Source organism: Cavia porcellus, unplaced genomic scaffold (assembly GCF_034190915.1).
Source record: "Cavia porcellus strain 051 isolate PalLab524CR breed Dunkin Hartley unplaced genomic scaffold, mCavPor4.1 scaffold_49, whole genome shotgun sequence".
Classification (NCBI taxonomy): Eukaryota; Metazoa; Chordata; class Mammalia; order Rodentia; family Caviidae; genus Cavia; species Cavia porcellus.
Window position 1 is genome coordinate 5,530,586 of NW_026947532.1, and position 15,074 is coordinate 5,545,659.

Here is a 15,074-nt window from a genome sequence, read left to right on the forward strand (position 1 = left end):
CCATGAGTTTGTAGCCAACCTGAGCTACATAGTGAGTTCAATGTCTACCTGAACAATATAGCAAGACCCTATCTCCAAAGATATTTTTAAAAAACTATCATTTGGCTGGTGGTCTCATGTGAGTTTGACATATACTTCTCACAAGTAGCTGGGCCACAAGAATAAGGCAGATATGTGAGTCTAGAAAAAGATTATCACCATCAACAATCCCAGTTTTCTATCTAAGAAGACCTGTACACCCAGAAGGCAGGAACACATTTAGTACACCAGGAGGTTAGCAATAATGAGTGTCATAGCCATATGGGAACCTTTGTCCCTTAATGCAGTTTTTTCTTTTCTTTTCTTTTCTTTTTTTTTTTTTTTTTTTTTTTTGTCTTTTTCGCTTTTATTGGTGCTAGGGATCGAACTCACAACCGCATACTTGCAAGGCAAGCGCTTATGCTGCTGAGCTAAATCCCCAGCCCCTCCTTAATTCAGTTTTGTACCAAGAGCATCTTCTGTTTGCTTCTTCTCGTCTTTTTTTTTTTTTTTTTTTTTTTTGGTCTTTCTGAGACAAGGTCTTGCTAGGCAATTCAGGCTGGCCTTGAGCTCACTTTGTAGCCCAGGCTAGTCTTGAACTCACAATGATCCTCCTGCCTCAGCCTCCTGAGTGCCAGGAATACAGGCTTGTACCACCATGCCTGGCTACAAGCATCTTTTAATGAAACCTTGTTGTTTTACCTAGAGAAAGCTTAATTTTGATAATAACCAGTTTAAATGTATTACAATAATAATATGGTTAGCAATACTTATTGGGGTGTGTTTCCCATGAGGCTGTGGTCCCATTAATGAACTAAAACTGGAATAAAAATGTTTCCAGGCAACTGCAAGGGGAGTCCTGTCCAGCAGCTCACTTATCCTAAGAAGCCCCTATTTAAGTATCTTGACAAATTTTTCTGATGACCTACGAAAGCCAGATCATAACAGTTAATACATTGTTGTTGAATAAATGTATTATTCTTGAATAAAAGATGCTTAGGTTAGGTTATTGTACACAGAATAATAATAAGCATTGCATTTTCCTTTCCTTTTTTTTTTTTTTTTTTTTTTTTGTTTTGTTTTGTTTTTTTGAGACAGGATCTCACTTCGTACCCCAGGCTGGCCTTGAACTTGAGACAGTCCCCCAACACCTCGGCATTCTGAGGGCTGGAACTACAGCTGTGCACCACCGTGCCCAGCTCTTTATTTATGTTTTTTTTTGAGACAGTGTCTCGCTCTGTCCTGCAGGCCAGCCTGGAACTCACTTATGTGGTGCAGTTTGGCCTCACACTTAGGCCAGACATTTTTCCTCTGTCTCCCAAGTGCTGGGTTTACAGCTGGGTGCCTTCACTCCCAGCATGGAAAGTCAGTGTTGGCATCATCTGATCAGCTGGCAACCTGAGTGGAAGCCTGTCCTTAACTCTAATGACATTTCTCTATAAGCCGACTTAAACTATAGGCAAATATTTTAAAAAGACAAAAAAGAAAAACTTATTACATTCAAACAAAACAGTTGTGTTATAACCAGTCACAAATTGAACAGACACACACACACATAAGAAATTGTTTTTTGTTTTTTGCTTTGGGTACTGGGGATCGATCTCATGATCTGACAGGTACCAGGCAGGCATTTGTGCCTCTGGGCTAAATCCCCGGCCCCAACACAGATGTTCATAGACCAGAGCACACACAGGGTATATTAAGCAAGTTGGAGTACAACAATCCTTTTACAGTTTTTAAGTCTGTAATTACAGACTTTCTGTAGACCAATTAGAAGAAAATCATAAGGAATAAAAGCCATTTACACCCCGCAAGGAAAAGTCAGTTTTAGAACAGGCCCTGCGGGTTTGTCTGATTGGAATGCCCAGCTCTGCCAGCTTCCCATTGTTGCTCTAATAGTCATAGCTGTTTGACAGCTGATAGCCAAAACTGCTGTTTAATAGCTGCATATATTAAACTCATATGGTTCCCTCAGTGAAGTTATCTGTACTGTAAAAGCCAGTCGGCCTGTCTTGTGCTATAAAAACCCATCCGCATCCTTCTTGAGGGGAGAGGGAAGAGTAATTAATCTCTAGTTTGCCTGACTCTTTGACTGAAGGGCAGATAAACTTGAACCAAAACTTTACATCTGTTTTTTGAAAGTTTCAGGATTTAATCTAGACCAGTTTTTTTGTTAATCTGACCCACAGATAAGAGGAGGTCAGCTCACTCTGGAAGGGCCACAGGGAGGGTCACCGTTCTAGAAACTTGGTCCTGAAATCCAGCAGCCACAAAGGAGAGAATTGCCTTGGACCAAACACTGCTGTAAAGTGTGTTCTCAGGGGCAGGACAACGGAGAACCTAAAAGTGGCTCGAATACAGCTCAAGAATGGAATCCTAGCTATCTCAGGCGGAGAAAGACAGTTAAGATAAGAGCTTTCCTGGGGCGGATCTGTAACCCTTAGCAAAATCTGGCTCCAGCTGCATTGCCAAACAAAATTAAAGCAGTAATCAGAGACTGAATGACTGCTTTTAACCTTTTGAAAGAGTGTGAGGGAGAAAACGAAAGCATTCCAATTATACTGTTTAGAGCTTACCTTATAATAAATGACTCTGAATCAAATATTCTAAAATCCAGCCTGCAAAAGAGCGCCATTGCCCCTTGGGAGAGACAGAGACCAGCAACAGTTCGGAAGAAATCTCAACTCTAGGACAAAGAAGTCTTTGAGACATTTTGGGGTCTCTAGTCACCTGGGTAACAGCACTGCATAAAAGTGAAAATATTTATCCCTGGATATCTGTAATGCACTTTAAGAAACTCAGATTAAAGACTGTAGCCATCGTCTCCCTTTAGGACTCAATGTTTTGTTTAAGCATAACGTTGCATCTTTGTAGTCTAGTTTGTAGTTCTGACTACAGTGCTTAAGACCTCATTGTACTTACCAGGGCCATCCGAAAACTTCCATAGATCTTGCTTGATCTGTTTTAAGTCACAGAGAAAATGACAAATGAACACAAGTAGTTCCAGATCCCCATTAATTCCTGTAAGGGACATGGTCCTTGAGGAACTTCAACAAAAGCAGCTAAGGATGGATACAACCTCATGGGGGCTTTAATTATGGCTGGGCTGGAAGCTGCACCCTTGGACCTGCAGGGAAGTGGGGGACACCTCAGACTCAGTAGTAGAGGGCAAGGCTTTGATTGAATTTGTCTTGAAAATCTTTTTTTTTTTTTTGTCTTTTTTATTTTTATCAGTACCAGGGATCGAACTCGCGACTGCCTGCTTGCAAGGCAGGCGCTTATGCCGCTGAACTAAATCCCCAGCCCCCCATGTCTTGAAAATCCTGTCCTCAGGTTCTGAAGGTCAAGGAAGAATAGCCTCAGACTTAGTGTTTTAAGGGCGAGGTGTCTGGTTTCCCTGTGGTTTACACATATTTTGAACACAAGGATTATTTTTTAATGCAGAGAAAGTCTGAACACAAGGCTATTCTGACACTTCTTCCTCTCGTACAGTACAGTTCTAGTTGTGAAACAGCATCTGATCCGGCCTGCAGATCAATCCGTGTGGAATTCCTGGAGGGGGAACTGGGATTAAATAAAAGACATAGGGGAGACAAAGAGAGATGAAAGCAAGTCGAAATAATCCGATCAAGCCTCTGTTTATTCAGGAAGTGATCACATCTTTTATAGGCCAAGGGCGGGAGCTGGGGCAGGAAGAGGTTAAAGGGAGGAATACAACAGGGTCACCATCACATCCGGATACGTGACGTGAGCAGGAGAGGATTATGGTTAATGTAGGCAGACGCAGTGCCCATAGGAGAGAGAGAGACAGGGAGGCAGCAATGGGCTGTCACTCGGCTCCCTACAAGCATCTTAACCAAACTTCCCTCTCCATTCCATCTTGGCTGTTAGGCATGTCATGTGCAGGTGCAGAAAAATATCAGACTGCTCTTCCCCAGTATGTGAGCTCATGTCCTATTGACACATTCACCTTAGGTGTCTCACCTCCTTAGCTGTGAGAAAATAAAACTTCTGTGGTTTAAGCCATAAAAAAATGTGAGGTCTAATATTCTGCAATGCTTAAGAATACATTCCAGGGGCTGGGGATTTAGCTCAGTGGCATAAGCGCCTGCCTTGCAAGTGTGCGGTTGTGAGTTCGATCCCTGGTACCAATAAAAACGAAAAAGACAAAAAAAAAAGAATACATTCCAGGGGGCCCAGATTTAGCTCAGTGGTGTAAGCATCTGCTTGGTAAGTACAAGGTCATGAGTTCGATCCCGGTACCAAAAAAAAGGGGGCGTACATTCCAAAGGAGTAAGAGATTCTGATATTGGTTTTTCCATCAGAGAATACAGGAGAAAGAATTGGCATTACTTCAATTTCTATTTTCTATATCCAAGGCATCCCCCAAAGTGGCCCACTTCAAAGCAAATGGTGGAGAGGAATGAGCAGAGAGGCCAGGCTAGACTAGCCACTTTTTAGTAGCTTGTGACCCTGTCTTCCCCAGGAACTTGAAATGTTAACTCCAACAGGTTCTTTGTTTTGTTTTTGGTACTGGGAATCTAACTCACAACCTAGCGCTTGCCAGCAGGCACTTACGCTGCTGAGCTAATCCCCAGCCCCCAGCAGGTGCTTTTTAATATCACAAATTACATTTTGTCTCAGCTGTAACAGTCATGTTTTCTTTTTTCTTTTCAAATCCACTTTATTTCAAAAAACAAAATCCCAAAATGCAACAATTGGGATAACAATGGTACACACTCTGTGCATTGCCGGCCCCGAAACAGTCATGTTTAAAGAAGGCAGCATTGCTTAGCACTACAGCATTGCTTTGTGGTTCTCTGAAAGAGAATGAGAGCAAATACCGAAGAGCAAGTTGGAAGTGGCTGCAGTGCGTCTCTGCCTGCAAGAGAGATCATCTCTAGAGAGAGAATCAGGTACAATGGCTCAGATAAATCTTGCCCAGGCCCGAGGGCAAAGTAGTCTCTGAGACATTTCTGTTGTCTATCTAATCACCTAGCAACCGTGGCAGTAAAGACAACTTCATCTGTCTTCTAAACACATGGGAAAGCAGAGAAAAGCTGACTAAAATCTCTTTCTCATTTTTAATTAGCGTTTGCCAGGCACAGATATAAATTATTCCTGATAGCTGTTTTGCTCCATGAAAGTCAAACAGTTGTCAGAAGCTACCTCAGCCTGGTTTCTGGAGGGAGAAGCAGTCTAACAACATCATTCTAAAGTTAATTCCCACCGAAAACTGGGGTTTCCGACTGACTTACCACCAGAGAGAAAAGTCTAAACCTGTAGCTGAACTCTTCATGGAGGCTTAAAGGAGGGCCCTAATGGCATCATCTCTGGTCATTCTGGGGCAAAGAACACCAGATCACTAGAAGTTCCTCACCTCATGGAGGAATGCAGTGTGCCTAACAGATAGATGGGGATTTTTCTGCTGGCTACCCAGTCAGGCTGTCATGACTCAGCTTCCACTGAGGAACCTTCGGGCATCCATGAGTGGCCCTAGCCTTGACTGCTCACTTGTCCTCTCAGTTTCCATTGGTCCACACAACCAGAGAGAGCAGTCTCTGGAAGGGAGTCCAGCTGCCTGTCTGATCAGTAATCAATATTCCGTTGCCCATTAGCTTCACTGAGGATTCACTGGAAGATGCTGGGGAAACCTGTCTTCACTTTAAAAGCAGCCACTGCTCTAAGCATTTTTAACTAGCTGTTAGAGTGACCACTGTTTGTTAAAAATTCTGTAAGACACAGGTAAAAACCTGAGCTAAATATAGACTAGACTTTACAGCATTTCGTGCGTAAGCCCACTAGCAGGTACAACAACACTGCTTTTCCCTAGCACTGTTGTCCAACAAGTCAAGCGAGGAACACCAATAAATTCAGCAAATAGTCCAAGTGTAACATACAAAACAGGAATAGAAGGTCCCATTAGGGACCTTAGAAGGTCCCATTAGAAATGCATCACTGCAGAGCAGGGTAGCACACTCCTGTAATCCAGTGCTCAAGAGGCTGAGGCAGGAGGATCGTTGCCAGTTCAAGCCCAGCGTGGGCTCCAAAGTGAGCTCAAGTCCAGCCTGAACCCTATAGTGAGACCCTGTCTCAAAAAAAAAAAAAAAAAGACCAAAAAAGTGCATCATAACCTTCACACATTGTCAATAAATTTATCATTTTAACAAAAGATAATGCATAAAAGAGGCAAGGCCTAAGCATTTGAAAAGTCATAAAATTCATGCATGACAATTTTGACTCACCAAGCAAGTTGCAATGCAGAATGCAATCAAAATATTTTAGGGGTCAGGCCCTGAATCAAGGTCGGCAGCTTCCTGAGACTGTTGGTTTCAAGCAAGAGCCTAAAAGATGTCTTTCTATGGTCTGCTGGCCATTTCAGAACTTGGGCAGTGAAATGGTCAATTCATTAGAAAGAAACAGCTTGAAGCAACCCCCCACCATGAGCAGCTGTGAGCATGGCAGGCTGTGGTGGCCCAGGATGGGAGCTTCCAGCGTTTACTGGGACCAGCACCATGCTGGGATCTGGAGCATCAGGAAACCAAGCAACCTCTACCCCTCTACCTGTTTTGTTTTGTTGAACTCCAATATACATGAAAGTATGGACAGCTATTTTGAGGAGAATGGGAGACTACGACAGCCATTAGTGACTTCTCTATTGTCTGGTTCTGAAGACCTAAAACGCCTTCCTCATTCTGTTCAGATAAGTTTTATACTATATTGTTTTGTATGAATTCTCTGTATGTGAAGACATGGACAACTATTTGGAAGAAAACAAGAGACAATATGATAGATAGTGAAGATCCCAGGTTGTCTAGCTTTGAAATTTATATCTCCTTACATTGCTTTCTTATGACCTGTTTTATTCTGTTATGTTGTGTTTAATTTTAACCCCTTTAAAATAAAAAATATTTTGGGGGTGCCATGAAGCAAAAGCAAACTCTTACCTCCTTCCAAGTGTCTCTTTTATTTGAAATAGTTGAGCATACCTTCACACACAATAATATCAAACATTAAAAATAGTATAAAACAATTGAAAAGAATGAAAGCATTACAGGACTTCAAAACCAGATAACAGGAAATGAACAATGGCTACTATATCTCGTCTTACTCAAAGAATTTGTTTATACCATCACACATAATAAAATCACATAAAACACAACAGAGTAGAACCAATCAAAACAGAAGCATGGTAGGATTTCAAAACAAGGTGTTAGGAAATCAGCAGTGGCTACCATGATGTCTCATTTTCTTCAGTGTAGCTGTTCATACCTTCACACATGATAAAATCAACCAAAAATAGAATTAAACAAATGAATGAAAGCATTTTAAGACTTCAAGACAATAGGGGCTGGAGATTTAGCTCAGCGGCATAAGCACCTGCCTTGCAAGCAGGCAGTCGTGAGTTCGATCCCCGGTACCGATTAAAAAAAAAAAGGAAAAAGACTTCAAGACAATTAAATAGGAAACCGTGATTACCATAATATGTCCCATTATATTCAAATAGCTGCCCCCCAAAAATAAAAATAAATGTAAAAAATAATTGCCCCAGGCATAAGCGCCTGCCTTGCAAGCAGGCGGTCGTGAGTTCAATCCCTGGTACCGATAAAAAGTTAAAAAAAAAAATAACTGCCCCTGCTATCAGACAGAGTAAAATCTAACAAAATAAGATAGAACAAAGCCAACCTAACAAAACTGTGAAAACAATACAAGAGTTCAAGACAAGACAGTAAGAAATTAACAGTAGTTACCACTTTCCCTCCCAGGTGTTTCCTCCCCTTATCACGCTTATTTTGTTTTTGGACCCATTAGCTCCTGTTTCTTATGCTGGAGTTCACACGTGTGAGTTTGAACTGTTTCACCCATGAACACGATCTCCAGCTGCGTCCATTTACCTACAGGAGCTGTGAGATTATTCTACTTTATAGCTGGATAGCTCCTGCTGCATAGAAATACCCTATCTGTCTTATCCATTCTGCAGTTGATGGGCAAGTTACATTTTTTTTAAATCGATACCAGGGATCGAACTCATGACCATGCGCTTGCAAGGCAGGTGCTTATGCTGCTGAGCTAAATCCCCAGCCTCATGAGCAAATTACTCTTAACTTTTATTCTGGTCTCCTGTCGCATGGAACAATTGTTTTCTCTCCTTTGATTTTCAATCTGTGAAATTCCTTTCCAGTTAGGTGTGTCTCTTGTATACAGCATATCCATGGATCTTGTTTCCTGATCCACTCTCCCTGTTTCTTTTCATTGCTGCCCCTAGGTAGTGTACAGGGAGGGACAGGTACCTGGATTCCTCTAACCCCAGACTTATAGGGAGGTAGCAGAGTGTGGAGCGGGCTCCTCCAGAGCCATGCAACTACAACACTGGGGGTTCTCTGATGATCAGGGGTACATGGAGGTGGGGCTGCTTCTCTCAGCCTGTGTAAATGCCACAGTGGTGGTAGGCACACAGGGGTGTGTTTGTCTGATTCTGCTGGTGGGTGATGGCTACCTGAGGGAACCAAGGACCTCCAATGACAGCCTACAGGTGCACAGGGCTTACCTGGCTGTGGATCCCTGCTCCTGCTGGCTGCCCGCAGGAAGGAGCCTTCCAGTGGCAGTGCCCGGCAGGCAGAGGTAGATCTCCAGCCTCAGCCTTGAGGCATTCCCATCTCCTGCACTGACTCGCTCCCTGGAGGACCCTGCCCTATCTGACCGCCTTATAGATTTCTACCTAGTAGTAGGCTAGCAAGACCACAAGTGTCTCTCCTCATTTGAAGACCCGGGAGATTTGGGGCCCTTCCAGGTTCTCCAAGCCACTCCCCCCAACACACAGACAGGCTGACTGAGGACAGAAGAGGTCACGTCTCATAAGAAGGCAGCACAGAGCAGGAGCTGCTTAGAAGGGATCCTGGGAAGAGACGGTAGTCAAGCAGCAGAGCACCCAGGCTCTTGCAGGTGACAGGCTGGTGGCTGGAAGGCTAAGACCTGGAGGCCCTTCCATGCGGCCCCTTCGCAGGATCTTTGAGTCTTCTCCCCCGTCCCAGCCACCAGGGAACATCCTCCAGCTGACTGACTGGTTCACTCATTGATTTTGTTCTGGAGGTTCTGGATAAGCTGCATCGCTGGGCTATGTATCCCCTGCCTTTTTGATTTTTTTATTTTTATCTTGAGACAGGGTCTTGTTAAGTTGCCCAAGCTGGCCCCAAACTTGTGATCCTCCTGCCACAGCCCCTCGAAGGCTGGAACTGTAGGCATGTGCCACAGTGCCAAGTTTATTCAACTGGTGGGCATGTGGCTTGACAGTAGGGCATTTCTTTGGCATTTACCAGCCCCAGACTTCCATCCAGAAAAAAGGGAGAGAGGAAGGAAAAAGGAAAGGAAGACAAAAGGGTAGGTTTAGGGGTGGCTTAGCCCTGGTATATGTCCTGGATTTAATCCTCAGCCCAGCAGAAATGAAAAAAATAGATCAGAGAAGAAAATGCTGTGTTAGATCACACCAAGGACAATGTTTTTGCTCTAGCGGGCTTGGGATAGAAACATCTGTTATCATGTGGGTCTCCAGTGGAGAAGTTGAATCCTCCTGTGACCCATCAGAGGACACTGGGCCTGGCGCACCTTGTCTGAAGCAGGGGACCAGTTCCCATCTGCGGACCGTGGGCAGATGCTGTCCAGCTGTCCAGATGGGGCCTGGTGCCTGCCCACTGCCCGGGACCAGCTGGAAGTCCCAGTCGGGCGGAGGGTGGGCTGCTCCTGACCCCCTACTTCTCCCCAGGGTAGAGTATGTCAAGCTGGCCAATGAACACAAAGATGCCGTCAACTTGGGCCAGGGATTCCCGAACTTCCCTCCCCCAGACTTTGCCGTGGAAGCCTTTCAACAGGCTGTCAGCGGGGACTACATGCTCAACCAGTACACTATGGCGTTTGTGAGTCTCCGGCCATCCCGGGGAAGGAGGGGAGGCCTCAGTGCGGCCACTGTTCAATTCCCTCTGCCCCCGGCTCCGAGGCAGCACATGGAGCAGGACGGAGGGAATGAACCCTGGGAATGGATGGGAGGGCTGCCTGGAGGAGGCAACACCTAAAGCAAACCCTGACACACAACCCTGCATGTGTGCATCTTTGCCTGTGTGTGTGTGCAGAGAGAGAACCCAGGGCCACCTCACTGAGCCACACCTCCAGTGCTTTTTATTTTGTATTTTGAGAAAGGGCCTTGCTAAGCTGCTCAGGATAGGCACAACCTTGCAATCTTCTTCTGGGTTACAAGTATGTGTCTTCATGCCCAGCTGAAATCCAAACCTTCTCTGTAAAGGACACAGAGGAAATATTTGCTACCCTTATGCTAGAAGTGGCTCTTGGACTTGGTGTGCCCCTGAATTGCTAAGAGGGATCTTTCCTGAATCCCTTTTCAGTGTGATGTTGCAGTAGGTAACATAAGTGGCCTCACTGTGTCCACCGTGTCCTGGAACTGATTTCACTAAACAGCGCATCCCGGGCGCCTTCTCTGACCACAAAGCCCCTAAAAAGGCTGTGGACTTTGAGTGGCGCCGCCTGCCTGTGGCATATTTCATTACCCAGCCTACCGTGCGGTGTCCACCCCTGTGAACAGTGCCACAGTGAATAGCCTGGGTGGACGTCTTTGGGTGCCAGTACAGTTCTCAAAGGTAAATTCCTTCTAGAAAGAGAGAGGGGGCTCTCCTTTGTCTGCCTGTTCTGCTGACAGGGGACATATGCAATCCTTTTTTCTTTTTGAGACAGGGTCTCACTATGCAGTTCAGGCTGGCCCTGAACTCACTGTGTAGCCCAGGCTGGCCTTGAACTCACGGTGATCATCCTGCCTCAGCCTCCTCAATGCTGGGATCAAGGTTGCACCACCACACTTTACTTTTCCATGTGAACCAGCCTCTCTTTGGTGATACCAAAAGGCGCCTCCTTAGGAGTTTTCTCCACAGGGCAGTTTATCTTCCTGGTCATTGCACCTCACTCATCAGTGTTCCCCAAAACCCTGGCTAAAGATCTTTTGGGTAGGCAAGTACGTGTTATCTTGCAATTTTAAAAACCATCTCAGGCTGGGGACATAGCTCAGCAGCATAAGCACCTGCCTGGCAAATGCAAGGTCCTGAGTTCAAGCCCCGGTACAATAAATAAATAAACGCCATCTCTCCCATCAAGACCTCCACATAAGCCACTATATGTGACCCTCTTCTGAGTCCCTGTCACCCAATTTGAAATCCACCCTCCTGACTCCTCACCCAGTCCCAAGGCAAAAGTCAACTGCATTCTCATTCATTTTTCCCCACTCATAGATTATCTTGCTGCAGCTGTGTACTGAATTTCTTGGTTGAGCTGGCTGGGAACATTACCTAGCTTACCCAGTCCCTGATGACCCCTGAACAGATGCGCGCCTTACAAAGGCGAGAGAGGAAAGCGCTTTGACCCCCGCGAACACTGCCCAGGCTCGCCACTAGGAGGCGTGAGAATTGCCTGGGTGCTGCTTGGCAAGGGGCTGAGCGTGGGCACCTGAGCCTCTGTCCCAACAGGGTTACCCACCGCTGACAAAGATCCTGGCAAGTTTCTTCGGGAAGCTGCTGGGACAGGAGTTGGACCCACTCGCCAACGTGCTGGTCACCGTGGGTGCCTACGGGGCCCTGTTCACGGCCTTTCAGGCCCTGGTGGATGAGGGAGACGAGGTGAATGGCCCGCGTGGCGCGTGGGGTAGGGGGCGGGACAGTGCTGACCCCCGGCTGACCCCATCCTCCTTCCAGGTCATCATCACTGAACCTTTTTTTGACTGTTATGAGCCCATGACACTGATGGCAGGGGGGCGTCCTGTGTTTGTGTCTCTGAAGCAGGTGAGAAGCTAGCTGGGTCAGTGGGTGACCAAGGAGCTGGGCTGGAGCTTGGGAGATGGGACAGGGGGAAGAGGAAGGAACTCACACCTCTGGCCTGGGACAGACACTGAGGCAAGGGAGCTGAGTGACAGACAGGGATAGTCTGCCAGCCCTTCCCACCATCTCCTGCAGAGCCCCAACCAGGACCTGGATTCCAGCAGCAGCTGGCAGCTGGATGCCACGGAGCTGGCCAGCAAGTTCACGCCTCGCACTAAAGTCCTGGTGCTCAACACACCCAACAACCCTCTCGGGAAGGTACCTGGAGACCGAGCCTCCTGGGGGTCCCAGTGACAGGAACTGGAACCCCACAAGGCAATCAGGGCTGGGATGGTGGTATGGGCTGTGGCCACACCACTTCCCAGTGACCTGGGACAGTGGCCTTTCCCAGTGCTTCGTCATGTGTGAAACAGGACCTGAGAGGACCATGTCACTGGGTCAGATCAGGGTGTTGAGATCTGTGAGAAGGTGCAGGGAAGCCCCTAGTGGCTGGCGTGGCCACCTGCCACCTCTGAGCCGGGCCCTGTTGCACGCCTGCACCTCCCTGGTCCCACAGGTGTTCTCCAAGGTGGAGCTGGAGCTGGTGGCCAGCCTGTGCCGGCAGCACGATGTGCTGTGCATCAGTGACGAGGTCTACCAGTGGCTCGTCTATGACACCAACCAGCACATCAGCATAGGTGAGCCACCGGCCCATGCCCCTCCCTGGATACCATGACCGGGCCCTGAACCTCAGCTGGTAACCTGGACCCGGGCTGGGACTTGACAGCTGTGTGACCGTAGGCAGTGACTTCACCTTCCTGAAGACAGGGCCACAGCATTCTGTTCCTCCCCAGGCTGTCCTGAGGATGAGACCACATAAGTGCTGTCTGTAGCTTAGTGGGCAGCTGTGTCTACGGGATGGAGTCTGTGCCATCACCCGGGTCCGCCCCCCACCTTCCCCTTGGCTCAGCAATCGTTCTCTTTGGCCCTGGGCAGCTACCCTCCCTGGCATGTGGGATCGGACCCTAACCATCGGCAGTGCTGGGAAGACCTTCAGCGTCACCGGCTGGAAGGTGAGTCCATGCGGGGGTAGGGTGTGGTGTCATCCCCCTGCCCTGTGGTCCTTGACAGTGATGCCAGCCATGGGAGCTGAGAAAGGTGTGGCCGGGCCCCAAGGGCCTCACCTGCTGCCTGTGTCCCTCGTCCAGGTGGGCTGGGTTCTGGGTCCTGAGAACATCATGAAGCACCTGCGGACGGTGCACCAGAACTCCATCTACCACTGCCCTACGCAGGCCCAGGTGAGAAGGGCGGGAACGAGCAAGGGAAGAGCCCACCCAGCACAGTGGCGGGCCCCCCTGACCAACCTATCTGTCCCCCTGTTCAGGCTGCGGTAGCCCAGTGTTTCGAGCAGGAGCGGGAGATCTTCGGCCAATCTAGCAGCTACTTTGTGCAGCTGCCTCAGGCCATGCAGCGCAAGCGGGACCACATGATCCGCAGCCTGCGGTCCGTGGGCTTCAAGCCTGTGGCCCCCCAGGGCAGCTACTTCCTCACCGTGGACATCTCGGACTTTAGTGAGTGACCCAGTCATACCCAGTGACAGGGTGAAGGGGCTGGAGGCTATCTAGGACACAGCATGGCCTCTGTCCCCCAGAGAGCAAGATGCCTGACCTGCCTGGTGCTGCTCATGAACCCTATGACAGACGCTTCACCAAGTGGATGATCAAGAACAAGGTAGGCTGGGTCTCTGCCAGAGCAGCTGGGTGCCCAAGAGCGCCCAGCCAGAGGCATTGCCTGGCCATAAGCCCCAATGCATTTCCGTGCTCTCCTGTAAGTAGAGAACCAGCTCTAATTTGCATGAAGATATAGCACTGGGTGACAAGATTTCTTGCCCCTCTCTGGGTCTCAGTTTTCCCATCTGCACAGTGAGGAGCTGGTCCATTTCTCTGAAGTTTGTGTGGCTCACCCTGGGATTCTAAGGCTGACTCTGCTCTGGCCTGTGGCACAGTCTGCCTGCTCCTGACAACCATGCCTCTGCACAGACACACAGAGACCTGTCACGGTGCCTGGAGTTTCTTCTCCCTGACATAGCACTTAGAGGGGATGCATGGGCCCTAGTTTTCCTTGCTGCCCCTCACGGGAAGCTCTGTGTCCCCCTGTGCCTGCTGGACCACGAGGCCATGTGGAGATCTGTGCTTGCTCCTCCCTAGGGCCTGGTAGCTATACCAGTCTCCATCTTCTACAGCGGGCCACATCAGAAGGACTTTGATCATTACATCCGATTCTGCTTTGTGAAGGTAATGGTGGGGCTGGGGGCCCTGCCCTTGCTTCTGCAGGCCCCTGGGCAAGGGGTGGCAGGAAGGACATGTGTGCATCACTGCAGGAAGAAGCCACGCTCCAGGCCATGGATGAGAAGCTGCAGAAGTGGAAGGCTGAGCTCAAATTTTGAGTTCACACGGTTCTTGGGTCACACAGGTGCCTCTTCATCTAGGTTCCAGCCACTCCCACATCAGGAGGCTGGGACTGGAGACTGCTGCTCTGTAATCCAGACTGTTCCTAGGGAAGATGTCATCTGTTCCCTCCAGTGGTGCCTGGAACCCCTGTTTTGGTGTAGATGAGAGAGGCCTGAGAGCTCTCTGCCCCTCCCTGGGTCCGTTGTAGGCCCTTGGGTCTCTCCTGGCTTAGCTGGGAGAACTGACACCATAGAAGACCCTGAGTCCCAGCCCTGTCCCCCATCCTCTCCTGGCCCCAGCTGAAGCTCAGGTATCTCCTCTACCTTCCCACGTCTAACCTTGATCACAGAAAGTTCAATTCAGTCTTGAGTCTTTCTTGCCTGTAATAAAATTTTAAATTATTCAAACTTTAGTTGGCAGTGTGTCTCCGCCTCAGACATGGGACTGCTGAGTGGGGCTTGCTCAGAATGGAAAGAGCTCAGACCCAATCTCTTCTTTTTGTATAATATTGTGTGTGCTAAAAGCAAGGCTTAAATTGGCAATCAAAAGAAGTGACGTGTAGGGTGTGGTGGCACACGCCTGTAATCCTAGTACTATGAGGGTGAGGCAGAAGCATCGCTCAAAGCCAGCGTGGGCTACCAAGCTTGAGACCAGCTCCAAAAAAAAAGTCGGATAATGCCAGAGGTGCTAGCGGCAAGCTGCATCTGCAGAGGAAGCTTCAGAGTTGCGACCCTCTAATCCCATGCCCCAACGGAGC

At 48.1% G+C, this 15,074-nt stretch overlaps 1 protein-coding gene and 1 non-coding gene across 11 annotated transcripts in view; both read left to right on the top strand.

Moving 5' to 3' along the window:
- Kyat1 (kynurenine aminotransferase 1) overlaps positions 1-14,724 on the top strand; it is a 48,993-nt gene extending 34,269 nt beyond the window's left edge. For 6 of the 10 annotated variants that reach the window (XM_063244335.1, XM_003470594.5, XM_063244336.1 and 3 more), the window contains 11 exons: positions 9,779-9,929; positions 11,541-11,690; positions 11,766-11,852; positions 12,024-12,146; positions 12,445-12,565; positions 12,864-12,940; positions 13,076-13,165; positions 13,252-13,438; positions 13,519-13,598; positions 14,075-14,161; positions 14,248-14,724. In XM_063244335.1, the coding sequence (XP_063100405.1) occupies positions 9,779-9,929; positions 11,541-11,690; positions 11,766-11,852; positions 12,024-12,146; positions 12,445-12,565; positions 12,864-12,940; positions 13,076-13,165; positions 13,252-13,438; positions 13,519-13,598; positions 14,075-14,161; positions 14,248-14,313 (1,219 nt within the window). In that variant the 3' untranslated portion in view covers positions 14,314-14,724. The remainder of the gene's footprint in view (positions 1-9,778; positions 9,930-11,540; positions 11,691-11,765; positions 11,853-12,023; positions 12,147-12,444; positions 12,566-12,863; positions 12,941-13,075; positions 13,166-13,251; positions 13,439-13,518; positions 13,599-14,074; positions 14,162-14,247) is intronic. The other 4 variants (XM_063244338.1, XM_063244340.1, XM_013153515.3 and 1 more) reach the window with 1 other exon arrangement.
- LOC111757110 (small nucleolar RNA SNORA2/SNORA34 family) lies at positions 6,308-6,443 on the top strand. Its single transcript, XR_002791493.1, has one exon. It is a non-coding gene; the product is annotated as a small nucleolar RNA SNORA2/SNORA34 family (small nucleolar RNA).
- Positions 14,725-15,074: the final 350 nt, after the last annotated feature.